This window comes from Herpailurus yagouaroundi, unplaced genomic scaffold (assembly GCF_014898765.1).
Source record: "Herpailurus yagouaroundi ecotype Mexico unplaced genomic scaffold, PumYag 182, whole genome shotgun sequence".
Classification (NCBI taxonomy): domain Eukaryota; kingdom Metazoa; phylum Chordata; class Mammalia; order Carnivora; family Felidae; genus Herpailurus; species Herpailurus yagouaroundi.
Window position 1 is genome coordinate 14,227,778 of NW_024412413.1, and position 27,008 is coordinate 14,254,785.

At 44.3% G+C, this 27,008-nt stretch overlaps 1 protein-coding gene across 1 annotated transcript in view; it reads left to right on the forward strand.

The window, feature by feature from the left end:
* SYN3 (synapsin III) overlaps positions 1 to 27,008 on the forward strand; it is a 409,364-nt gene that overhangs the window by 11,048 nt on the left and 371,308 nt on the right. Inside the window, exon 3 of the mRNA XM_040491835.1 lies at positions 24,282 to 24,373. Coding sequence (XP_040347769.1) covers positions 24,282 to 24,373 — 92 coding nt within the window. The remainder of the gene's footprint in view (positions 1 to 24,281; positions 24,374 to 27,008) is intronic.

A 27,008-nucleotide genomic window follows, 5' to 3' on the forward strand; every position in this document is an offset into this window, starting at 1 on the left:
ACAATCATCTTTACATTGTCAAACACATCAACAGAATAATTTCTAGATGTCAGTCTCTGGGATTATTCAGAAATGCAGAGTATATAATCCATGCTTAAAGAAGTTTGCTGTGTAGTTGGAGGGGTGGGATAAGAAATATAAAATGTCCATGTGTATGTGTGTGTTTTTTTTATTATTTACGTATATGTCCAATCATATTTCCCCAAAACATAATGGCATTCAACTGGCATCTGGTGCAAACTTCTAACTTTTCCTTGATAGCAAATATCCTGGTAGAGGTGTTCAATAAATGTTGAGTAGATGTGTGAGTGAATGGGTGGTGTGGTACAATCATAGTACGGTGGGGCTAGAAAGAGACCTTGGGGATCATCTAATCCAACCTGCTTGTTTGACATCTGAGTTTCAGAGCAGGGAAGTAACTGTACACAGCACACACATCACATTATGGCTGGAGTCCAGTGTAGAGACACCAGGCTCCCGTCTCCCATGTCACCATCTTTCCTATTACATCTCCACCTGCCAGTGTTATTTTTGTCTTCCGCTTTTAAGAAGCCATTAGGCCCTTCTGATGGTTTTGGTAGCAAACAAGTTAATCTCATTCTCTAGTTGTGAAGTCTGTATTTTCCACATTTACCTGCAAAAGGCCTTCCTGTGGGGGCAGCCATGTCTAGGTTGGATGCTGAGCCACAGGGGATGGCCAAAGGCGAGCCCCAAATGAGGGCCGGGGTGAATGGATATTGAGGGGGTGGGTGGATATTGAGACTGTGGCTGCATGAGCCCTGCTGATTCTAAATACAACACAGACTGCTTTATCACTTCGTGGCCCACCTCCCTGGTTTAGCTGTACTACTCAGTTCCTTAATCAACAATGAGAAGGCAGGAGCCATGAGAATGGAAGCAAGTCGATCTTCTCATGCTGGGCAATCCAGCTCATAGTTCTGTAGCCTCTACCTACTATGTGTGGTCACTTACCCTTCCTCACTGCCACCTCCCTCCATCAATATCTCCTCTGCCCCCTGTTAGTATCATGGATGAATGAGACTCCAGTGGAAATTAAGGAGCAGTTTTGAAGGAGAACTAAATAAACCCTTTAATTTCTTGAGGGCTGTGTATTAAAACAAATACACACAACTTGACTTATCTCAACCCTCTCCTTAATTCAAGAAACACATACTGAGCACTTGTTCTGTCCTTGGCCTTAATGACAGAGCTTTCCACTCTCATAGTGGAAGGATAGACAGTGGGGGGCAGTGACTGTAATGTGTCAGAGACTTTTGCAAAGCCTAGTGAGCACAGAAGAGGGATCACCACCCTTGCCTTGGAACATTCTTAGGAAAGGTTTCACAGAGAAGCTAATACTCTGTGGGGGGTTGGGGAAAATAATTAGCTTTGTATCAGGCTGCAAAGGAGGGAGATGTGCATATCAGGCCTGCCAGCTAAAGACTGCATTTTAGGGGCACCTGGGAGGCTCAGTCAATTGAGCATCTGACTCTTGATTTCAGCTCAGGTCATGATCCCAGGGTCATAGGATCAAGCTCTACATCGAGGCTCCACCCCAAGCACAGAGCCTGCTTAAGATTCTCTCTCTCAATCTCTCTCTCTCTCTCTCTCCCTCCCCCCCGTCCCTCTCCCCCACTTATACACTCTCTCTCTAAAATAAAATAATAATAATAATAATAATAATAATAATAATAATAATAGGCATGTTTTAAATCTTAGTTTGTCACAGATGGGGAAAATGACCAGACTATAGGGTGCATGAGAAGGGGGAATGGGAAATAAAGCTAGAAAAGAAGACAGAGAATAGTTTCATCAGGATGGGCTTTGTGTGGCATGGCCTACCGCTGGAAATCAGGTCCTAGAGTCAGTGAGGACATACTTGTTAGATTTTTAAGTCATGGAGTGATGTGATCAAGTCTTTGTTTCAGGATGAACATGCTGATAGTAGTTTGGAAGATTAGCTGGGTAGGAGTGGTGGCCTGAGACTGGAAGCAGAGAAACTCAGCTCTGGGTTGGGTGAAAAAGGCATCTTATCCTTGAATATTGTGCTTGGGGCTGAGGTTCAGGGAAAGGACTTGGTAACTATCCAGTGAATGCATGTCAGTCCCTGCCACATGGTCTTTAGCTTCATTCTGTACCTGCAACTTGCATTTGAAAGGGGAAGAGATGACCTATTTTTTCTTTAAAGCAGAGAGGATGGAACCAGAACCACATGATGTGTTTGCACTGGCATCCCATAAAAGCAAGCGCTGTCAACCGCTTCTTATTCACCACCTTTGTCAACCACTTGCCCTGACCCATTTCACCCCCACATTCCAGTTTGCTCTCAGTCTGCCTAATCTCTGGCCTTGTGATGCCTTTGACTGCTTATGATCTCCCTCCTCTGCCCCCTCCTCCCGACTTCTGCCCCTCCTCATACCCTCTCCAGCTTTGACCTTCAGCTTTTGCTCGGCCACTCTTTACATTTACTGAGCCGGCTCTGCTGTCCTGTCTACCATTTGGGGGTCTGGCCCACTCCCTGATGAGAGGACCTCCCCGTGGCTTTTCACCCTGACTCTGCCAACAGCCCCTGCCCGGATGTGCTTACACACAGGATTTCAGCCTTGCATTTTAGTAGAATCCAGGGTTATTAATTAACCCAGGGTGGAGCCTATTATGAAACATCCCAGAAAGCTGGAACAGACCAAAGGGACTTCTGAACTCGCAGCAGGGAAAAATGCCTTTTAATTGACTGGGATGACTTCACCACAAAAATCTGTCTAGCTGTTATGCTAAACTGGAAACTAATCTATTAGATTGTCTAAGGAATCTCCCAACCCGCCCTGACCAGAATCTCCTGAGGAGAGAAGCCAGGCCCGCACATAAACAGGACTTCTGCTTTGAAATGGATTCTTTTGGATCCTACCCAGACTGGCTACATTTTCCAATCCTTGAGTAAAAGAGGGGATGCTGATACCTGAGAATGAGTTCATATGTCCTACCATGTCTACCTTTAAGATCACATAGGAGCTGTTCTAAGGAGCGGCTTACTTTAGAATTCAGCCCAGGCTGAACCTATCTGGTACCACTTCTCTCAGGAAGTTTAGAGAGTGACATGAACGAATTTCCATGGATGGTGCTGTTCTGGGCTTGAAAGGGATCGATGGGAATAGCCACTGTCTGATCCCATGCTTACATGGCATGTGTACACTAAGCACTTCATATGGATTAGTTCATTTAATCCCCATCACTTCCTGTGAAGGTAGGTATTAACATGTTTCCCCATTCTCTAGCTGAGGAAACTAAGGCTAAGAGAGGTTATAAGGGGCACAGCTTACAAGTGGCAGAGGTGGAATTCACAGTTATCCAGATGCTATTTTAGGGGGCAAGGTGTATTACAGAGAAGTAAAGTCTGGGCAAAACGTGGTGAATTTCTTCTCATGTGTAAAGGGCCGGCTTGTGTCTGAGACTTGTTCCATGGGACTCAAGCTTGGCTTCCAAGGTCCTCTGTGAGCTAGTCGCTGCCTACCTTTCTTTCTTCATCCCCTTCATTATCTAACTTAGGCTGTAGTCCCAGCAAACCCCTGGTAGCTCCCCACCCATCCTAACACTACCGTCTTCTGTCTACATCCCCATCCATGCCTGTGCTTATGAAATCTGTCCTCCTAGGGCATCCTTTCCCAAATTTTGCTGCAACGTCTTCAAGATTTAGCCTTGGCCTTGTTTCTGTTCTGCTTCCCCTGACCACCCACGGGAGGCAGGACCAGTTGCCCCTTATCCATGCTCTCACACAAGCATTTCTACCATTTTCTACCATTATACTTACCAGATTGCTTTGAGGTTACTAGTCCACTGGCCTGTCACTCCCTTTAGAGAACATGGACAGTATGTTTATTTATTCTATAAATATGTATTGAGTGCCTACTATGTGCTATGGCTACAGTGGTGATTGAAAACAGATGTGGTCTTGAGGAACCTGGCTGGCTCAGTCAGTTAAGCCTCCGAATTCAGCTCAGGTCATGATATCTTGGTTCATGAGTTCGAGCCCCACATTGGACTCTGTGCTGACAGCTCAGAGCCTAGTGCCTGCTTCAGATTCTGTGTCTCCCTCTCTCTCTCTGCCCCTCCCCTTCTCACACTCTCTCTATCTTGCTCAAAAATAAATAAACATTAAAAAAATTAAAACAAAAAACACAGATGTGGTCTCTACTGGATAGAGCTTAAAATCTAATGGAGGAGACAGATACGAATCGCATAATCAGTCTCTCTCTCTCTCTCTTTCTCTCTCTCTCTCTCTCACACACACACACACACACACACACACACACACACACCATAATTACAAATTGATTAGGAGCTGTGAAAGAAAGATACACAGTGTTACAGTAGCATCTGGTGGGTAGGCTACCACTGGGTACTTATTCAGGTACTTAGTAGGTGCTCCAAGTACCCAGATACATAATCTGTCATGATTTCATATCTCTCTAACTTCTCTGTGGTAAGGAAAAATCAAACAGTGACAGGGAAAATATTGGATCCACCATAAGAACTTCCCCGGAGATAGACTTACCAAAATACCCTATTGTCTGGTAAATGACACAGGTAAAGCACTAGTCTGACATGAATGATACATGTAAAGCAATGATACATTACAATACAGGTAAAACGTGCTTGAGTGAGCACGACGTGCCAGCCACTGTCTGAGAATTCATGTAATCTCCCCACAACCCCACCAAGGAAATACTGATGGAAATAAGACCCCACAGGGTAAGTATCCTGCTGATGGCCCCACAGCTGGTAGGCAGGAGAACTGAGATATGGAGGCTCCAAAGATGCCCTGGAGCCCACACTGCTGACCCTACATCTCACTGCCTCTCACCCTTCTGGAGAACTGGGGCTCATCAGGCACACTTCCTCACCCAAGGTCGTGGTGCTGGTGATGGAGAGCCATACTATGCCCACCCTGTCTCTTCTTTTCCAAGTATGGCTTTGGAGTTTCTAGGGGAATGGGCGCCCGGGTGGCTCAGTCAGTTAAGCATCCGACGCATGATTTTGACTTAGGTCATGATCTCACGGTTCGTGAGATTGAGCCCCATGTTGGGCTCTGTGCTGACAGCATGGAGCCTGCTTGAAATTCTCCCTCTCTCTCTCTCTCTCTCTCTCTCTCTGCCTCTCTCTCTCAAAATAAATAAATAAACTTAAAAAATAAAAAAAGAATGGAGTTCCCAGGGGAAGAATTTGGCAGTGATAAGAAGGCAGCACCAGAGAGGAAGCGCAACTGAGCCTCATCTGGGGGCATCAAGGGTTGCGCTTTGGAGGTTCTGAGTGCGAATTCAAGGAAAGAAGGAAGATTAGTTACTGCAGGTCAGCTGTGTGCTCCTCGTCAGCCTCATGCTTCCTGCATGCTGCTGTATTCAGCCCTTCAGCAGTGCCTGTGGTGTGAGTCTCATTATTGTCCTGATGAGGAAACTGAGGCCAAGAGAGGTGAAGTAGGTATTTGTGTAGTTAGTGGCAGAATTGCTACTGGAACCTCTATCTGCCTATTCCAAAAGCCCATAATTTTCCCCTTAACTCACCCATTGCCCAGCCAGCCCTGGAAAAAAAAAAAAAAAAAAAAAAGGCTTGCTACGTCTGGCCTAATGCAGTTTTTCAGATTGGTTTTCTTGGAGACCATGGATAGCCCATGTGGGTTTTCTGAGCTCCCTGTATCTGTGTTGCTGGTACCTTTCTTTGCTCCCTGAGCAACAACCCTGAAGTTCCCCTCATGGGCTTCTGGGTGGGTTCTTAGCCTGTTTAAGATGGAATTGAACCAGGTGACCTCCCCACCCACCCCACCTCAGGGCCTACATTCTGTCCAGACAGGGAGGAGACCGGCAGCCCACCCCTCTGGCTGCCAGGAAAAGCAAGGGAAACAGACGGGTGAGTCTCCCCTGGCGGGGCCAGCCACACACCAGGAACCCTAACTTTGCATTCATTGGACAGAACCAGGTTTTGATCATTTGTCTTAATTTGCTTATTCTCGTGCAGCTGCGTTGGTCTGTCTGGCTCCCTTTGCCCTCCTCGGTCCAGACTCCTCCATGTCTGTGGGATGAAGGCCAGAGTCCTTAAGCAGCCCCATGGCTCTTCCCAATCAGGCACCGGCCTGCCTTTCTCACCACCTCTCTTTTGCTCTTTCTGCTCAGTGGTGCCCCCGAGAGTCCTTGGAGGAGCCAATATTTAATTTCGATGGTCTCTTGTTTACAGCAGCTTTTCTCTTAGGTTCCACATCTCGCTTTCCAAAAATGTGATTTCTATGAATATCTATCCATCTGTCTCTTCTTCCATTCCTATACCTTTTTATTTATGTGTTCACCTTCTCTCTAAAACCTAGGTCATGCTCCACTCCTTTTTTGTGGTCTCTAATAGTTTAGAACTAGCCTTCTTTCCCCTAAACACCTTCATGAAATTTAGTATTTCATAGTACCAATAATAGTGATAATATAAGGACTCCCATATATTAAGCATTTGCTGCATACACACACATACACACACGCATGCCTGACACTCCACCAAGATTTGCTATACATACCCTCCCTTCATCCTCACAGTGGCCTTGTAAGTTATCTATTACTATCACAGGGGAAGAAATGAGGATTCAGAGAGGCCCAGCAGAGCAGCTTTCAGTTGGCAGAGTCATGATTTGACCCCTGGTTCCCAAGCAGCCCATACCCTATTCTCCTAACTCCCACTGCAACCTCACCCCTCATTTTGGGGGATATGAATCTACTACTGTCCCTTCTGGTTTCTTCTGACCCTCACTTTAATTGTCCTTCGCTATATATTTATTGGGAAATGACATTAAGATTCTGAAGTAAACAGGCTCATTTTTACTAATTCTTATTACTATTCTGTATTTTACTCATGTGGAGGAAAATTTTTTGTTGCCTTAGAAGAAAGAAGAAATATTTTGGGGTGCATGGGTGGTTCAGTCAGTTAAGCATCCGACTTCGGCTCAGGTCATGATCTCATGGCTCATGAGTTCGAGCCCCATGCCTGGTTCTGTGCTGACAGCTCAGAGTCTCGAACCTGCTTTAGATTCTGGGTCTCATTCTCTCTCTGCCCCTCCCCCACTCCTGCACATGCACACACTCTCTCTGTCTCTCAAAAATAAATAAATTTTTTTAAATGTTTTTAAAAATAAAGAAGAGATATTTTGAGGCAATTTGGTGTGATGGATGAAGCTATACCTCAGATCAGAAGAGCAAGGGATCAAGTCCTGACAGTGCCTCTTAATACCTGTGGGACTTGGGGGATGTGACTCAAGGTTCTCAACTTCAGTTTCTTTATACACCAAATGGAGAGATCATAGCACTACTACTGTGTCCAGCACACTGTAAAAATGTGGTCCATTTTCATTAAATCAGAGGGGACCCTGGATCTAGGTTGATTATTTGTAAAAGGAGAAACTGGCCAATGTTTGGAGCACTTTCTACCTGCCAGCTCTCCCCAGCCCCAACAGATACCACTGCTCAATGAAGGCATGCTTCCCAGCCAAGCTTAGGGCAGCCTCATTATTCTCCACACAGCAACCAGAGCTGGCAGTAAAATGAAACCCATTGGGTGACCCCAAAGGAACTTTCAGTTCTCACATTCTGTGGGTTTGATACAAGCCTACTTAAAAAGGATTGTAAATTAGGGATAAGATGGTTGGATCCTGGAAAGATGAGCTCAGTTAATAAATATACGATGGGAATGAAACAAGAATACTGAACAACAGACCTCTGAATTTTCTTCTGGCGATCTGTAACCTGGAGTTGTCTACAGGAACAACTGTTTTCTGGTTATACCCCTTAGACCCATAGTGTAGGAATACCTGGGGGCGCAAACTACTGAGCATCTTTGGAAAGGCAGGGGAGGGAGGGAGCGAGGGAGGGAGGGAGGGAAGGAAGGAAGGAAGGAAGGAAGGAAGGAAGGAAGGAAGGAAAGAAAGAAAGAAGGAAGGAAGGAAAGAAGGAAGGAAGGAAAGAAGGCAGGCAGGGAAGCAGGGAGGGACGAGAGCTTAAGTCATTCCTTCTTCTCTATCAGTAATTCCCAACCAAGGGCGATTTTGCCCTCCGAGGGACATTTAGCAATGCCTGGAGACATTTTTGGTTGTCACAAGATGGAAATGCTGCTGACGTGTATGGGTAAAGGCCAGGGACATCTTACAATACACAAGACAGCCACCTGCAACAAAGAATTATCCAGCTCAAAATGTCAAGGTGCCAAGGTGGAGAAACCCTGTTTTAGACAGAAACAACTCAAAGATGACCTTTTGTGCAGGGAGCCCCATTGTTCCCTAAAGACAGGTGATAGCAGTGTAGTGTATGATGGTGTGGGTTTCCCAGACCAGACCTCTCCAAAGAAGCTTCACCTTCACACTCCCTTTCAGTCAGCACAGTAGCATTGGGACAAGGACATGGCAGGGACCTTCTCCCCCATTCTTACCTGACAAAGACACTGAGGCCGAAATTCCTGTGATTTCCCCAAAATCACACAGCTGAATGTTCCAAGAATGGAATTGGACCTGGGTCTCTCTTAGCCCATGCTGCGTGATTTTGCAACACAACCCCACATAATAAATGTGTCCCCTGGCTTGTACCAGTAACCCAGCAGAGGCCTAGAGTCTGTTGAAATCCTGAAGGGCTGGACCAAGCCTATTGTAAAAGTACTCAGGATTTGTTTTAGTTAAGTATGGAAAGATGACAGAAATAACCTACATGAAAGATGAAGTTCATTGTGTTCATAGTCCCCTAAAAGCAGGAGGCATAGCTTGCCACGTTTGGGGACCACATGAGGAAGCACCATGGCCAGTCAGGAGGCAGAGGGAGCTAGGCGAAAATGTGGGCAAGAGCCTTTATTATGGATTTGCAGGAAGGAAAGGGCTAGCAGGGCAAGCAGCCTTAGGACTGACTAGTTGGAATAATTTCAGCAGGCTCTAGGGTGTAGGGGGCTGTCCCTGATTGTCTGGAACCTAGCCTTTGTTGGTCTTAGAGCAGGGGGATAGTGGCCTGGAGTGTGAGAACCTGGTAGAGCAGGTAGTTAACCCACGGGCTCTGGATTGGTTTCTGCTTGCATTTGAAAGACACTGTCTATGGAGAGTTGTTTACCATCTCTAGGAATTGGCTAACTGGGAGAGGCAGTCTTTCCAGGGTCAGCAAGTCCTCAAGATGTGAAAACATCAGAATATAGAAAATAAGACATGGCTAATATACCTAAGTCCCAAGCCTCATTGCGCTGTAGTTTTTTTTCATAGTATTTATTTTATTTGAATTATTTTTAACGTTTATTTATTATTGAGAGAGAGACAGAGCATGATCAGGAGAGGGGCAGAGAGAGGCGGAGACACAGAATCCAAAGTAGTCTCCAGGCCCTGAGCTATCAGCACAGAGCCCAACTCGGGGCTCGAACTCACAAACCATGAGATCATGACCTGAGCCAAAGTCGGACGCTTAACTGACTGAGCCACCCAGGCGCCCCTTTTTAATAGTCTTTTAAAAACAAACTCTTTTATTTCCAATTAAATCTTATATAAAACCCCCAAATTTAAGCAAATTAAAACATAAAAATTACTGCTCTGTTTGATTCATAGCTGGAAAACCTTGAATCCTTTGAACCTCCAGAAGGTGACTAAGGCCCCTCCTTAGACTGCCTCTTTGGAGGTAATTCTCCTGCTGTCATCCTACCATGACCTCCAGGCCTGCTGTTCCCCTTGTCTCAGGTACTGCTATGGGTTGCAAGAAGCCTAGTGAAGTAGCTAAGAGCAGGGGCCCTGGAGTCAGACTACTTGTGTTCACCCGGTCTGCAACCTCCCAGCTGTGTGACCTTGGGAACTACATGTAATCTCATTGCACCACTATGCTCCCAGGTATAAAGTGGGCATAATAATGAGACGACCTCCCTTAAGTGGTTACTGCCCTTCGAACAGTGCCTGGCACATAGGAAGTGCTTAAAAACTATGATACATTTTAATCCTAATATAAGTATAATTAATGATATGAAATCATAAATATCATTATTATATTGCCACCGGAAATACCAATTGTATTCATACAGCTACCTCATCTAGTCCTATTACAGTTACTTTTGTTGGTGCTTCTCCAAAGACTACAATCACTGATTCTTCTACTTTAGCCTTTGTTGCTGCTGCTTCTCCTACTTTAGTTCCTACTGGGATAAACCATTTTCATAAACCATTGGACATTACTACCGCCAAGTGAAAGTAATGTCAGCCAGGTTCTTAGAGTTAAAGCAGGTGTGAAGGTGTAGAAAAAGACATGAGCCATCACTGCTGGGCCACCACGGACACACTCATCCTGTTTCCCTTCTACCTTTGTCTGTATCCTCCTTGCTGTTGGTTTAGGGGGAGTTATTTATGAAGTCATGTGGGCCACCGATGAGGTTGTATGTGTGATTCTAAGCTTATGAGGTGTTTTCCCTGAGCCTGCAAAGTCAGAAATGACCCATTAAAATTCTTGGTAGTGCCTGACATGTGTGTGAGTGCCATTGTGAGTCAGCAGCTCAGAGGGCCACTCTGCTCCCTGGAAGTGGGCAGAGAACCCTCCTTGCCTTGGCTTCTTGACATGGAAATGCCTTGACTGCAGGTGGCTCTTTTCCCTGACACTGTCCCTTGCACTCCCCATTTGGGGATTCGGTTCAGATTGGCTCTGAGCCTTATCTGGATCATGCTGTCTTGGAACTACTGTGGCCTCTTGGGAAGACAATGATCATCTGAGAAGATGAACTTGGCCTCTAGAAACAAGAGTCCCTATTGAGGAAAAGGAATCAAGGAACAGCTCCTTTGCAAGGAGAAAGTGGCCCTTGGGCTCCCCCTTTCCTGAGCCCTGCCTTAATTTGGAGATATTTCACAGTGGAGTTTTGAAGGGGTGACTGGTTCATACCAAGCTGCCTTAAATGCTTGGAGCAGAAGCCTATGGGGACTTGCAAATCAACCCCGGGAAGAGAAATTAGCTATGTCTTGTCTCAGAACTCCCAAAGCCTGCTCCAAAATAAACACATAAGCTGTGCCGGCAGGGAAAGCTTAGGCCTTTTTTCTTCTTCATTTTAGAAACTCCATGTGTGCATTATTTTAAATAGGCGCCAGCACACGAGGCCCTTTTAACAAGATTGAAAACAGATGGGGCCTCAGGCTGTTCAGTAGCTCTCAGAAACGAACATGGGAAGTGCTAAGCCATCTCGTGTCCAGGCGACGTTCATCTTCTTCTTGAAGCACAAGTCCGCCAGGCCTCTCCTGCACAGGGAAAACGAATCTGCTTCCTGCGTCAGGTCTGTCAGCCAGGGGAAGGAAATCTCTCCTTTCACTGCATTTACCCGTGTTTGCATTTACTTAACCCTTTGGCAGCTTGGGAGAAAGGAGGATGGGGCTACCCTTGGAGGCCCCATGCCTCTGGAGCTGGGAGCTTTGGGTTTACCTTCCTTACTATAAATGGGATGATGACCTTTCATGGTTCACATCTCTCTGAAGGCTCCCAGGCTCACTCCAAGTATTAGCCAGAGGCCTTCCCACAGCTATAGGCCCTTCGTGGTTAGACTTCTCTGGCATTCTTCCTGCCCTTTCCTGCCTTGTCTTCCTTGCTTACGCTGAGCTAGGCATGCTGACCTTCTCACTGTTCTCTAAAATCCAGTGACAGAAAACAAGTGTTGGGGAGGTTGGGGAGAGATTGGAACCCTGCATGCCTTGCTGGTGGAATGTAAAATGGCACAGCCGCTGTGGAAACCAGTGTGGCAGTTCCTCAAGTTAAACACAGAATTACCTTATGACCAAGCAGTCCCACTTCTAGGTATATGCCCCAAAGAACTGAAAGCAGGGACTCAAACAGATGTTTTTAAATCCATGCTCACAGTGGCATTATTCCCAACAGCCAACAGATAGAAGTAACCTAATGTTCATTGACAGACAAATGTGTAGACAGAATGTGGTCTATCAGCCTTAAAATGGAAGGAAATTCTGACAAATGCTACAACATGGACAAACCCTGAAACCATGCTCAGTGAATTAAGCCAGACATAAAAAGACAAATACTGTATGATTCCACTTATATGAGGTCCCTAGAGTAGTCAGATTCAAAGACACAGGAAGTAGGATGGTAGCTACCAGGGGAAAGGGGACTGGGGAGTTCTTGTTTCACGGGTACACAGCTTTTGTTGGGGATGATGAAAAAGTCCTGGGGATGGATGGTGGTGATGGTTGTATAACAATGTGAATATGCTTAATGCGTCTGAGCTATCCCCTTAAAAAACAGTTAAAATGGTAAATTTTATGTTTGGGTACGTTTTACCACCATGAAAGCAAACTTTAAAAAACAAGTGAGCACACTCTGCCTCATGGCCTTTGCCCTTGCTGTTCTCTTGGCCTGGAACCCCCTTCCCCAAGGTGTCCTCACTGTATTCCTCACTGAGGTTCTTTGTGCCAGTGTCACCTCCTCAGCAATGCTTGGCCACTCTCCCTAAAGTGACACTACCCCCGCCTCCATGCACACTTCTCAGTCACTCTGTATCTCTTCACCGGCTTCATTCTCCTTCACAGCATTTAGCACCCTGAGTCCTAAAATGCTGATCTTCCCAAAGTATCTGGCACCAAGCTGGAGGTGCCTTAGAACAGCAGGGCCTCTGTGTCCAGGGTTCAAATGTCACTGTGTGTCCGGGGGCCCCCGTAGGAGGAAGTGGCAGGTCCTCATCTCTGGGTGCAGACTGGATTAATTGAGAGAAGGTGAGACACAGGGAGACAGCTGGGAGGCAACTCTGGGGAGAGAAGGGGAGCAATGGGTAGGAAAAGAAGGTTGAATGCTCTTTTCTTTTAATAAAGTTTATTCATGTATTATTTCTGAGAGAGAGAGAGAGTGTGTGTGCACAAGTGGAGGAGGGGCAGAGAGAGAGGAAGAAACAGAACCCAAAGTAGGCTCCAGGCTCCGAGCTGTCAGCACAGAGCCTAATGCGGGGCTTGAACTCATGAACCGTGAAATCATGACCTGAGCTGAAGTTAGACACTTAACTGACTGAGTCACCCATGCGCCTCTGAATGCTCTTTTAATTTCTATAACCCTGAAAATGGTTTTGTACCTTCCAAATGAAAAAAAAAAAAAAAAGTGCATGAAGGCAGGATAAGAGCATTTGGATTTTTCAGAGCTTTGATGGATAAGACATTCCTGCCATCACATTACAAGTTTCAATTTGGAGAAAGAAACTATAGAAATTAAATGCCATCAGCCTACTTAAGTTCTTTCAGTGTCTCCCCTGGGTTGTTCAGGGTTATGTGTGCTATGACATGTCAGCTCTTCTGACCCCAGACAGCCCCTCCCGGAACTCCAGCCATCCAGTTTCACACATGCCTGTGATACAACTGGACACAGCAGCTGCCCAGCAGTGGCCTTTGCTTCCACATCCCAATCTCCAAGTCCCCAAACTGTCCATCGTCCCTCTGGAGAAATGTGGGGAGACTTTCACCCCTGGTTTGCTTAATCCTATAAACACACTTTTCTGAACATTCAGTCAAATAGTGTTCAAACGTGTGGAGCCAGCTCGGCCAGGAAGAGAAGTAGATGTCAAGCGGACATTAACCATCATTTTTTTTCTGTGTAGTTAAGGTGTGGTCTTAAAATTTCTGAATGTTTGCCCCGATCTGTTGTAGGTAGGAAAAGTTTGTTGCAGGTGGCAAAATTCTTTCCTAGGTCTCTCAACCTTAAAAGCTTTGGAGGCTATGGTGGTCCCACCATTTTGTCCCCCTAAAGGCTTCCCCTGCCTCTCCTTCCCTTCTCCGCCTTTCCCTTCCCTTTCCCTTTCCCTTTCCCTTCCCTCCTCTCCTTCCTCATTTCCTTTCTTCCTCCAAGGCATTATCAAAAGCTCTCCTCACCCTTGAAGCTGACCTGACAGAGGGAAAAGGACAATGGATGCAAAGGATGTTTTTCTTTGATTCTCAGTTGCTGTTGTTTCTTGTGGGTACAGCTTCCTTGGGAATCTGAGCAGGAAGGGGTGACTGTCAGGACAGAACTAGGGCATGCCTCCGTGCTCTGGCTTACTCTCTACCAAATGTACATCTAGGCTCTGGAGAACAAAACCTGGCTGTTAAAAAAATTCCTTAAAAATGAGAGTGCCACATTTATTGGTGATTTTTGGCAAACTTGGCTTCTTGAGTTCTCTCATTGCCAAATGTGATGGTGGTGGTGGTGATGTTGGATCTTCATCATGATCTTCATTGGCAATGTGAAGATGATGATGTTGCTGAGGAGGATGGTGATGGTACTAACATCTTAACCCTCTCATCCAGAATAAAATCCTTATCATGATGGATCCACTGTCCCCTCTCTGACCTCATCTCCTTCCACTCACTCCTCACCAGCTCTTTTACAGCCACACTGCCTTCTTTGCTGTTCTTTGAGCTCTGCACATGTACTCCAGCCTCAGGGCCTTCTTCCTTGCTGTTCCCTCTGCCTGCAAAGCCTTTCTCTCTCTTACTATATGATTTGCTCCCTCACTTTGCTTGTAACACTGATAAGTGCCACCTTCCCCTGACCCCCCACCCCCTTATTTGACATAACACCTCCCAGCACTTTGTCCTCTTACCAGAAGCTATGTTTCCTCCCCTGACATATTGTTTATTGTTAATGGTCTGTCTCCCTACTAAATACAAGTCCCATAAGAACAGGGAATTTTGCTCCATTTGCTGCTATGTCATCAGTCCCTGTCCTTGACATAGTAGTTGTTAAGTGAATGAATGAATGGGTGAATAGAGTCAGGGTCATAGCTCTCTTGCTCAGTAATTTTGTGATATTGGCTGAGTCATTTGTTCTCTCTGCTCTTCAGTTTTCTTGTCGGCTGATGAAGATGCTAATACTTAACCCTCTTATCAAGAGGTTGTTGTAATAATCCAATTAAATACCGTGATAGGTAACATTCATTATGTACTTATTTTCACTTACATGCCTTGCTAAGGGCTTTTATTTTATTTATTTATTTTTGAGTAAGGCCTTTTTACAAAATTTGTTTATTATTTATTGTGTGTGTGTGTGAGAGAGAGAGAGAGAGAGAACCAGTTTGGGAGGTGCAGAGAGAAAGGGGCACAGAGGATCTGAATTGGTCTCTGTGCTGACAGCAGAGAGCCCAATACTGGGCTTGAACCCACAAACTGTGAGATCATGACTTGAGCCCAAGTCACACACTTAACTGACTGAGCCACCTAGGCACCCCATTGAGTACAGGCTTTTAAACTGATTAATTCATTTTATGCTCACATCCACCCTCGGAAGGCACCATTCTTAGCCTCATTTTACAGATGTGAACTAAGGCATAGAAAGGCTAACCTGCCTAGAGTTGTACAGCAAGTGAGACGTAGAGCTCAGATTCAAACTTGTAGTCTGGTTCTGAAAACCACTCTATACCAAACTCTTTGTAAACTGCAAATCACTGTTGATGATTTGTTTTGTTTTATTTTTAAAATGTGGCTAACTCCACCTAATTTTGGATTTTCCATTACTTGAACATTTAAGAATGTAGGTTTGTCATTGCAATCTTTTTCTATATTTTTATATTTGTTTTGACATGTTTTTCTGTATTTATCGCTCCCTGCCCTGCCTTCACGCATGCATGCGTGTGCGCGCGCACACACACACACACACACACACACACACACACACGAGTATTATGATGTTTTGATGAGCAGAATATGTCTTTGCGTCTACCTGTCATAGCTGGGTGCTCGGCACAGCCTGACCCAGTGGCCCGGGCCTTCACTGAGCACTGCTCCTGAGTGAGATTTCCTTGTCTGGAAGGGGCCACTCAGAGAGTCTGCAGACTCTCAAAGCCTCTTTTGTCTGCAAGGTGAATCTGAACTGGTGGGAAAGACTTCAGATGCCAGCCAAGGAAGTCACTGAGCCCACGGGGCCCTCAGAACTAAAAACACAGCCGGTGCCGGGAAATCTACAGGAAGCAGTTCTTGCCGACAGCAGGCCTTGGGCCACCTGCCAAGTGTTTGCAGCAGCGGGGTATTTGGAAGAGGCAGAGTGGTGAAGGAGGGGTAGGGGCCCGTGGGCTTTGCTGATGGACGCCGCACACTGATGTGGGAAGGTATGAAAACAAGGGCGGTTGCAGCACAAGGAAAGCCCAAGGCTGGCGAAGTCGCCCTTTAATTGACCCAGCTCTGTGAATTATAACACGCGTCATCTCCAGCGAGCCACTTGGTGCCATGTGGAAGGTATCGGCCTGGGTTTGGGTCCCAGCTGACGTAATTACCAGGTTGTAACTTTGGGAAAGGTCATTTGCCTCCCTGGGCTCACCTTGGACACCTACAATAGGCATTCACGTATTTGAGCATTGTGCTGTAATGCAAGGTACTGGTTGGATGCTGAGATAGAGCCAGGAACGAAACACACATCCCTGCCCCCTGGAACTTCTATTCTGGTGAGAGAGCTGGACCATTAAATATTAAATTGGGATAGATGTAAATCATGTCATATGCGGACAAATGTACAGTTTTGTCAGTGGGGATGAGTTCAAGCAAGGAAACAGGGCAGGGAGTACAGCAGGTGCTCTGTAAGGAGGTGCTACTGGGGGCTCCACTGAGCAAAGCTATGAGTGGAGTGAGGAAGGTGGCCTTGCTGCCATCTCCCGGAAGCTCTAGAGGTTTGGGGACTGGAGCAAGCCCAGAGCTTGCTCAGTGTGTTTGACAATGGAAAGGAGGCCAGTGTGGGGCACAGGGGATGGTGTCAAAGAGGTCATCACTTCATCAGTGTCTAAATCATACAGGACGTTAGAGGCCAGGCAGGACTTAGGTTTTCTGTATTTAGTGCTACTTTATTAGTATTGTTGTTGTTGTTTGTCCTTCTAATGAGCCTCTTAGACCCTGAGAGACTCTGTGAAAGAACTTAAGACGTGAAGATCACAGCACTTGCAGAATGTTGATTTTTTTTTTAAAGAATTTGTTAATGACACAGTTTTGTTCCCAAGAGTAAACATAATAGTCTGTTAGGGATTAGAGTGGAATTTTGATGATAACTTGCTGGAGGATGCAGGAATGCCCTAATCCTACCTTAAAAAATCACTACCAGCACCCCTGTTCTAGGTTCCTAAGGTAGTCAAATATACAGGGAGGAATAGCAAATAAGAGTAGAAACACCACTGAGCGTTAGCCGGCCTAGGTCCCCCAGCCCTCGGGCTGGGCTCTCTGCCAGAGCTGGCGTGAGTCCTGTAGATTTGTGGATGTTACTTACTAAATATGTGGCTTTTATCACTAAACAGTTCCAAGGTACAACAAACACGATTATGAAAAGAGAGAGCAGGACATCTGGGGCTTCTGGGAATCCGAATTGATGGTTGCCAACTCATGGAAGACAGAGCAGCAGAGGGAAAGATGGGTGCTGAGATGAACCCCTTTGAGGAGCTACAGACAAGGGAGGAAGTTGACATGATGACCATGCAGACCAGCAGGCACTCAGCTACAAAGAAGCCAGAATCCCATGCCTTTGCCTGCCTTTTCAGCCTAGCAGTGACCCTGCCTGCTGTCAACTGTAGCATTGTGATGTCCTGACCCATAGGTTAACAGTTCCTCTTTATGGGGTGTAATGTGAAAGGTTGGAGAACAAGGCTGAGTGTCAGAAGTTGACCTAGCATTAGAAAAGGTACTGGATGGAGACTGCCCACCTTCTCCTATACACTCAGTATCTGTCTTTCTGTCTCTTTCTCTCTCTCTCTTCTCCTGAAAAATCTATGGAATACCTAAGGCTGTACAAGGGGGCACACTCTCAGGGTTTAAGAGTACAGTCTGGGCCAGATAGATTTCACAAACTGACAGGAATTTCTAGTATCTTATCAGCCACCCTCGGATTCCAGAACAGTCTGTCTGCCAGCATCTTGCCTTTCTCAGGACTCCGGACAACATCTTTTTGTGTCGAAATCCTCCTTTAGTCAGGCTTCATGGTCAAGGCGGATAGCTGCTACCTTCACATTCCCACACATTCTTGGTTTCTTGGGTACATTCTTGTCAGTCATCCAAATCCAAGCCCCATTTTCAGTTTCTTTCCCATTGATCTGTTGACCTAATAGCATTCTTCAGCTTATCGTAATTATGATTACAATCACCATTTCCATTCTGTCATCAGATGTCATTATCATCACAAATGCAATTACTAGTAACTAAACATGAATACCCCATGCTTTCAGTAATATTATCTACTTGGCATCACATGCTCGCCAGGTGCCAGTTCCAGTGACAATGCAGCCAAAGACCCTACAGGAAACTGAATGCATTCCATCCTGTGTGTGTGTGTGTGTGTGTGTGTGTGTGTGTGTGTGTGTATGCATGCACGCACCTGTGTGCATTTGTGTTTTGGAACTGGATGTGAGTTTAATTGTAAAAAGGTGCTTCTATTGCCTTCTGATCTAGGGGGCTGTAGAGGACATTTTGTTAGTGGATATGATTCCAGCCATATCTAGTACCTATAACAGCTTGGAAATTAGAAAATTCTGCAGAAATATTTGTTGTTAAATATGTAACCACTCCCCTCATCTGCAGCCTTTCCTGTTTCCCAGTAGCCCTCCAGAAACATTAATGCCTGTGAAAGTGATACTCAAAAGGGACTCTGTAGATGGACTGTAGTTATGTACCTTAAGATAGGGAGAGTGACCCTGGTTATCCAGGTGAGCCCACACAAGCCCCTAAAAACTGAATTTACTCTGGCTGGAGACAGAAATGTGGCAGGAGAGGAAGTTAAAAATGTTTAAAGAATAAGAAGGATTTAATGTGCCATTACTAGTTTGGAGATGGAGAGTCCTATGTGATGCTGAATGCAGGTGCCCGTAGCTGGCTGGGGGAGGCTTCCAGGGGACACCAGAAAAGACAGGACCTCAGTCCTACAACCACAAAGAGTTGAAGTCTGCCAGCCACCTGTATGAGCTTGGAAACAGTTTCTTCCCAGAGTCTTCCAGTAAAAGCTTAGATGCTTAACAACCTTGATTTGGGCCTCGTGAAACCCAGAACAGAGAAACCAGCCGAACTCACGTGGACTTCTGACCTACAGAGCAGTGAGATAATACACTTGTGTTGTTTGAAGTTATTTACCGTGTGGTAATCTGTAATGAAGTAACAGAACTATGAGTAACAGAAGATAAAATGCACTATACAGTGAAATTCATGTTCCTTCACAGAAAGTTCAGGATCCTCCTGGACTGGTCTCTGACCTCCCTTTCTAGCTCTTTTTCCTATTCTGTTCCTCCATTAACTCCATGCCCCAGCTACTAAAGACATCTCACCATTCCATTGACCCGATAGCCCTGTATTTTTTACCTGTGCTTTTGTTACTAGCAACTTAGATTGGGCCTTTCCCCTCCTCTGTGCCTGGAAACATTCTCCTCAGTTTTGTGGTCTAGTGAATCTGGCAATGGACAGAGTTTCATAAGGCATGCTGCATAGCATGCATAGGTATCTGCTCATCAAAAATAAAAATAACACTTTATTCAACAAATATTTTTGGATACCTACTGTGTACCTAGAACTGTGTATAAAGCAGTGCCCAGCTTTCTAATAAAAATATTAGTGCATGGCATTCCTTTTTTTTTAATTAATTAATTTATTTTGAGAGAGAGGGAGGGAGGGAGGGAGGGAGGGAGGGAAGGGCAGGGAGAGAGGGAGAGAGAGATTCCCAAGCAGAATCTGCACTGTCAGCACAGAGCCCAATGCAGGGCTCAAACTCAGAACTATGAGATCATGACCTGAGCCCAAACCAAGAGTCAGACACTTAACAGACTGAGCCACCCAGGCACCCCAAAAATAAAAGTAACACTTTATTTAACAAAATTTTTTGGATACTTACTATGTGCCTGAAGCTGAGTATAAAGCAATGAACAGCTTTCTGATAAAAATATTAATGCATAGGATTCATTTTTCATAAGATGTGATGATAGATTTTGCCTTCAGTGATAACTGGGGACACTAGTTGAGAAAGAAAGATATTGACTCTATTGATTATAACACTTTCATTTTCTTTTTTTCTTTTTTTTTTAAAGTTTATTCATTTTTTTTCCTTGAAAGAGAGAGAGGTAGTGAGTAGGCAAGGGGCAGAGAGAGAGGAAGAGAGAGAATCCCAAGCAGGCTCTGCAATGTCAGCCTGCTGCAAGGCTCAAACCCATGACCTGTAAGATCATGACCTGAGCCTAAGTCAGATGCTCAATCTACTGAGCCACCTAAGGCTCCCCTTATAACTCTTTCATTTTAAAGTCAAAGAGAATACAAGTGGAGAGTGAGGGGTCTGCCTGCAGTCATTGTTATTGGGTCAAATCCAAGGTTTAGGTCAAATCCAAGGTTTAGGTCCCTGGTCCCCAGACTTAAAGACCAATTCCTTTTCCACTATTCTTTGATTCCTCCATGTACATGTTTTAAAAAGTCACAAATTGGAAAACTCAGATAATCCAGCACTTTCAGGTATCATTGAGGTCAGTGACAAAAACCTCCCATACCAGGTACCAAAAGTAACAAGAGTAACAAAATCCAAAGTCCCTATATGTGCCTTATATTACAAAAACCTACCTGTCTTTAATGATGTCTAGAGAAAATCTCCCACAAATGTGTAATATGACAGTTTTCCCTTTCAAAACAGAATCTTCACAATCAAAATTACACACAGACTTTCTTCATTATGGTGTTATTTTTTTCTGTTAAAAAGAAGGGAAAGAAATTCTTTAAAATTCCCCCTCATAGCAGCAGACAGGAAAAAAGTAATGCAGATGAGACTGCGGGCTTGAGCTTTCAATAGGGTGTACAGAAGCTCAAATAAAAGATGATGTTTAGACCTGTCCTGAAACCCTAAAGTTCATTTATAAAGCCAAGAGAAATTTATGGGAGCAGGTGAATATGGCAATAGAATGCCACAGGCGCCATTTCTCAGTACAGGTAAGACTCAAAGTCATGGAAGTGCTTGCTTCTCCATTTATTAGCCTCTCAGCTGGCCTGCCACACTGACAAAGCTGAAGGGGCTGAGATCTTGATTTTTTTTTAAACCTTTAAGAGAGGTGGGAATCCCCTGAGGAGCTCTTTGAGAGGTCTGGCCACGATGGTGGATTGCAGTGTGAATCAGAGGATAGAACACATTCTGTTCAACCAATCACATCACTAGGGAAACATTCAATAGGTTTATTCAGGATAGAGCCTTTGAGGTCACCTCTTTGCCCAGTGACTGTATTTTGGAGTGGGTTAGTAGGAAAACTTTCTATCTGCTTCAGCAGGTTGAGGAGACAAGAGGTGTGGTCTTGTCTTTGAACCTGTTATCACTGGAACCTAGTTGGGCTGCTTCCGTCTTAGAATATTATACTACTTGATACCAAAACTCACTGTAAAGCTGCAGTAACTGAGACAACTTGGAACAGACTCAAGGATAGACAAATAGATCACATGTGAGGTGACTTGATGTTTGACAAAGACACCAGCGCAACTCTATTGGGAAAGAAGAGTCTTTTAATAAATAGTGCCAAAGTATTTGAATAACCATATGAAAAAACTGAACCTTGGGTCTTACCTCCGATCTTACACAAAAAACTAAAATTCTAGATGGATTATGGATGTAAATGTGCAAAGACCCAATTTCCAACAAACCCACATTTGTGGGTATCAGGGCTTAGGATGTGGCCATATCTTTGGGGGGGAGATAATTCAACCTACTACAGTTTCTGTGAGAGTTCTGAGGCTCTTCAAAAACAGCTGCTCTTTGAGATTCTCCTCTCAGTAGAATCACTACCTTGAAGGAGAAGTGCTTGGATACCTCTGAGTTCATTTCCAAGTTTTGTTTATTGAAGTTTTTAAAAAGTAAAATACAGAAGAGAGCCCTTTCTTCACTACCCTCTCTGTACTTGATCCAACAGATGCTGGCTACCCTAACAACCCAGGTATTTGCCTCCTATAATTACTCATAAACATAACTAGGAAATAATTCTAGACACCTTGCTCTGAACACCATGAACTTCTAACTTGTATATCCAAGGCTGAGTGTGTCTTTTATCCAGATTATCTCTTTCTATTTGGGAAGCAAGACAGCCCCTGGGGCTTGGCCACCTCGAAGTTGGAGATTCTATGATTCAAGATTCTTATTTGCTCCCTTTCTTCAAGTTTTTGGTGCCCAACTGTTCTGTGTTGCAACTTTCTTCTAACATCTTTTTCTCCTCACACTCAAGCAACAACTTTTATTGCTAATTCTTCTTTGTAATCTCGCCAGTGGAGTATCTTAAACATGATGGGGCTGAATTTTTAAGACATTAGACTTAATAAACAGGTCATTACCACTATTTACTAACCTGGACTCATTAACAGAGCTCTTTGCTTTTCACCTTGCCACAACATAATGAGGCTATTAATTAAAGCAAGAGACATAAGCACTCTGGGTTTCCTTTAATGCCATCTAGGGAGATGACTAGGTCTTTGGTCATAATTCTGTTAAATGTTTCCAAGGGGATACATTTAAATCACTATGAAATGATATTTCCTTTCCATATAAACTTGGTTTTCTCTTCAAATGGGCTATTTTTAGGTCCCCAAAATTCCCAGTTGTAATCCACCCAGTGCCTTATTCAGCTAAACAGTGGGAGGAGTGGGGTGTAGCAGTCAAAAGCATAGGCTGGAACCGGACTGCCTGGGTTTAAATCCTGGCTCTGCTACTTACTGTGTGATATTGTGCAAGTTATTCAGTCTCTCTCTGCCTTGTTTTTTTTTTTTTTTTTTTTCATCAGGACAAGTGTGAGGATTAAATTAATTCATACATGTAAAAAGCTTAGGACAGTATCTGGCACGTAGTTGAGTTTTTCATATGTATGAGAAGTTATTTTCATTCATTTAATCCAGAGAAATGGTTTTTGGCATTTACTGTGTGTATGGCACAGTTTGTTACTATGCATTTTCTAACATGGGGTTACAAGTTGAACGGTGCCTCCCCAAGATTCACACGTTGAAGCGTTAAGCTCCAGTCCCTCGAATGTGACTTATTTAGAGAGAGGGTCTTTAGAGAGTTACAGTGAGGTCATTAGGGTGGGCTCTGGTGCAGTATGACTGGTTTTCTTATAAAAAGGGGGTCTTTGGATACAGAGACACGTGTAGAAGGAAGACAGTGTGATAAGACATAGGGAGAAGGTGGCCATCTGCAAGCCAAGGATAGAAACCTGAAACAGATTTTACCTCATAGCCTTCAAAGGAACCAACCCTACCAACACCTTGAGTTTGGTCTTCTAGCCTCCAGAACTGTGAGAAAGGAAATTTCTGCTGTCTAATCCACCGAGTGCTGGTACTTTGTTATGGCCACCTGAGGAAACTAATACAGATGGTTATAGTACCATGGAATCACTATCCCCAGGGAGTATATAATCTGGCAGGAGGGATATCTTCCATAGTACTCTGGTCACAAGCAAAAGAAATGTAGCAGATCTTGCTTAAGCAAATAGGAAAAAAAAGAAGATGAGTTTATAAAGATATGGAGGTATTGCATAACACCCAAGGACAGGATTGTAGCTGGCACATAAACATCAAGAGTGCTCCCCACCTCTTGCCTCTCTGCCCCTCTGTTAGTGACTGTGACATCCACCCACCCCCACCAGTCCCCTTGTGTTCTATACTTTCCCAATCTAGATGGCAGAAAACATGGTCTTCAGTTGTACTCAGGTTCTATGTATTAAATACAGCCCCTAGAAGGAAACTGCATGAATCACTCAGCAGTTCCAAATTCTAATACAAGGGGACCTTATTCCTCCACCCTGGGTCAGGTGCCAACCCCATCAGCTGTGACTGAGGGAGCATTATTTCAGTGCACAGACATGGTGCTTCTACTGTAACCATGTAGGGGGGTGAGGGGAAGGGCCATGACCAAAAGAGGTAAGAGTGGGCAGAAGACGAGGAAGCCTCCATTAACAGTGATAAGTGATCACACACCTGAAGCTGGAGAAATCTAGGGAAAATGTCATACTGAACAGCCTCTGGCCTTGTACAGTGCTGAAGCTAGAGTTACTTCTTCCACTTTCAAGGAAGTAGAAATTAGAAATGGTTAAAAGCATAGGTGCTTGAATCAGAGACATGTAGGTTTCAATCCAACTTGGCCTTTTATTAATTATGAGACGTGGCACCATGCCTCTACACCTCAGATTACTCACGTTTCAGAAAAGGAAGTAAATAATATCACCAACTTCCTAAGTTTTGGGCAAAGTATAAATGTGTACTTGGCACATAGAAGTACCCAGTAAATGTTAGCAGTTTTTAGCATCGTTAGTTTTTGATGAATCCTTTTTTGTTTTCCTTTCTCCTTCAGGCTGAATTCTCAGAGTTGAACCTAGCTGCCTATGTTACTGGGGGCTGTATGGTGGACATGCAAGTCCTGAGAAATGGGACCAAGGTTGTGAGGTAAGGAGCACTGAGATACAGAAAACCGTCATTTGAGAGGTGTGTGTGGGATATCTCACAGAGCTACCCTCTGTCTGTTGCCTCTGACCCAACTCCTGCACTCCATGTACTTTCACATACCAAGGGTTACTTCCAAAGGGTTTTAGGTGTCGTTGCGATACGAGCCCTGGGTTTGCAGAGAAAAGACCAGGTTCCATTTCTGTCTTTGTGACTCTATTTGGGTGTATTATTTAGTCCTTCTTACCCTCTGTTTCTCATCTGCAGCGGGATGATTGCAGCCCTCAAGTAAGAGTCATGTATGTGAGAGTGAGTGCCCTATTTCTTCTAAAGCACCATAAAATGTAAGGGTTTATTAGAATGAGCTACTGCTTGCTTCCAGCGTATGGCAGCCTAAATGTTCAAAGCCTCCCCTCTCAGGACATCAAACCTAAAAGTGCTGGATATAACACTTTCCAAAGAATCTGTTTAGAATGTATGCTGAGCTTGAGGGGGAGTGAGGGAATTCTTTGTTAGCTGAGAAAAGTCAAGAAAGTGCAAATCCACAGAAGAGATAAAGTGTTGTATTAATATATTTCTGTCTAGTTAAGCAACCAGAGTAACACAGATCAGGTCTTGTGAGGGTTTAGCTGGGGAAGAAATAGGATTCAGATTTGGGGAAGTAGAGAAAACAGGAAGAATTTTGAGGAAGAGGTGGCCTTGGTTCTAAGCCTTGTCAGCGGTGGAATATGGGCATTCAGTGCATCGTAAGAGTAGGAAGCAGTCTTTGTAAATGCAGACAGGCAAAAAAAAAGCATGTTTGGGAAATTATGTTAATTCAATTTATTGAGCCATTTTTGTCTTTTTTTGAAAAATGTTTATTTTTGAGAGAGAGCACACATGTACGAGCAGGGGAGAGGCAGAGAGAGAGGGAGACAGGGGATATGAAGCTGACTCCATGCTGACAGCAGAGAGCCTGATGTGGGGCTCAAACTCACAAACTGTGAGATCATGACCTGAACTGAAGTCAGATGCTCAACTGACTGAGCCACCCAGGCACCCCAGCCTTATAAAAAAAATTTTTTTTTTAAATTTTAGAGAGAGAAAGGAAGAGAGAGACAGCAGAGGAGGGGCAGAGGCAGAAAGAGAGAATCCTAAACAGGATCCACACTCAGCATGAAGCCTGATGTGGGGCTTGATCCCACAATCCTAGGATCATGACCTGAGTTGAAATGAAGAGTCAGAAGCTCAACTGACTGAGCTGCCCCAGCACCCCTTATTCAGCCATTATTTACTGAGTACCTACCATGTGCCAAGACATATGTAGCTTTCTGTTTCTAATAATGATGGCCTAGATGATTTAGACCATCTTTTCCACTGAAAACAACTTAAAAACTGGTTTTAAATAATGATCATCTTGAAAGCCTTCAAAGAGTTGGCATGACAGTAAGGAATTACGAAGAAGAGAAAGAATGATGCAGAAATGGAAACCAGAGAGATGAATGAGTACAAAAGTTACCTTTTTCCTAAGAGTATTTGCTAAGTCTGGCAAATTTAAAAATGGTTTGATAGCCTAGCAGGAGCAAAGGAGAAAGATATGAATGTTCAGGGACACTCAAGGTGGGGAACGTAATGATAGGCTCTCTCCACAATAAGCTGAGACCCAAAAGGACCACATCTTCAAGGTGAATGTGTTTTATAAGTAGATGAGCCCTCACAAGTATTTGCAGCTTGAATTGCAGTTTGATCTTCTGGGAGCCTCAAGCATTAAAATTGGTTTATGGTGATCCCAAACATGCTAGAAGTGAAAGGAAATCATATATCGAGGGAGGTACTTTCATCCTAGGCTTCAAATAATTTTTTTTTTACAATAGCTAGCACATAGTCAAAGATAACCAGGCACAGACACCATGAATGAGAAGAAACAGAAACAATAGACAGTAGAGAAAACCCAGAAAGATATCAGATATTGGACTTATCAGACACCAATTCTTAAAAAAAAAGATACTTATTAAGTAGAAAAAAATCAGGTTTGAAGGTATCTTCCAGAAATAGAAAACAATAAAAAGTGACACAACCATTTTTTTTTTAATGTTTATTTATTTTTGAGACAGAGAGAGACAGAGCATGAACAGGGGAGGGGCAGAGAGAGAGGGAGACACAGAATCGGAAGCAGGCTCCAGGCTCTGAGCCATCAGCCCAGAGCCCGATGCGGGGCTCGAACTCACGGACTGCGAGATCGTGACCTGAGCTGAAGTCAGACGCTTAACCGACTGAGCCACCCAGGCGCCCCAACACAACCATTTTTTTAAGAAACCAAATAGAACTTCTAGAAATGAAAACTACAATCACTAAAATTATTGGATGTGTTCTATTTAGCAGCATATTACACACGACTGAAAAGGTGCTAATGAAGTGAAAGGTAGAGCTGAAGAAATTATCCTAAATAAAGCACAAAGAGAAAAAGCTTAGAAGTGCAGAACAGTTGATTAGATTTTGTGAGAAAGTAACATTTAAACAGACTCTTGAAAAGAGAATGGAGCAGAGGCAGCATTTTAAGAAACGATGGTTGTGAATCTTTCAGAAAGATACCAAACCACCAAAACCAGAAGCTTAACAGATTTCAAGCAGGATCGATAAAAAGAATTATACACCAACA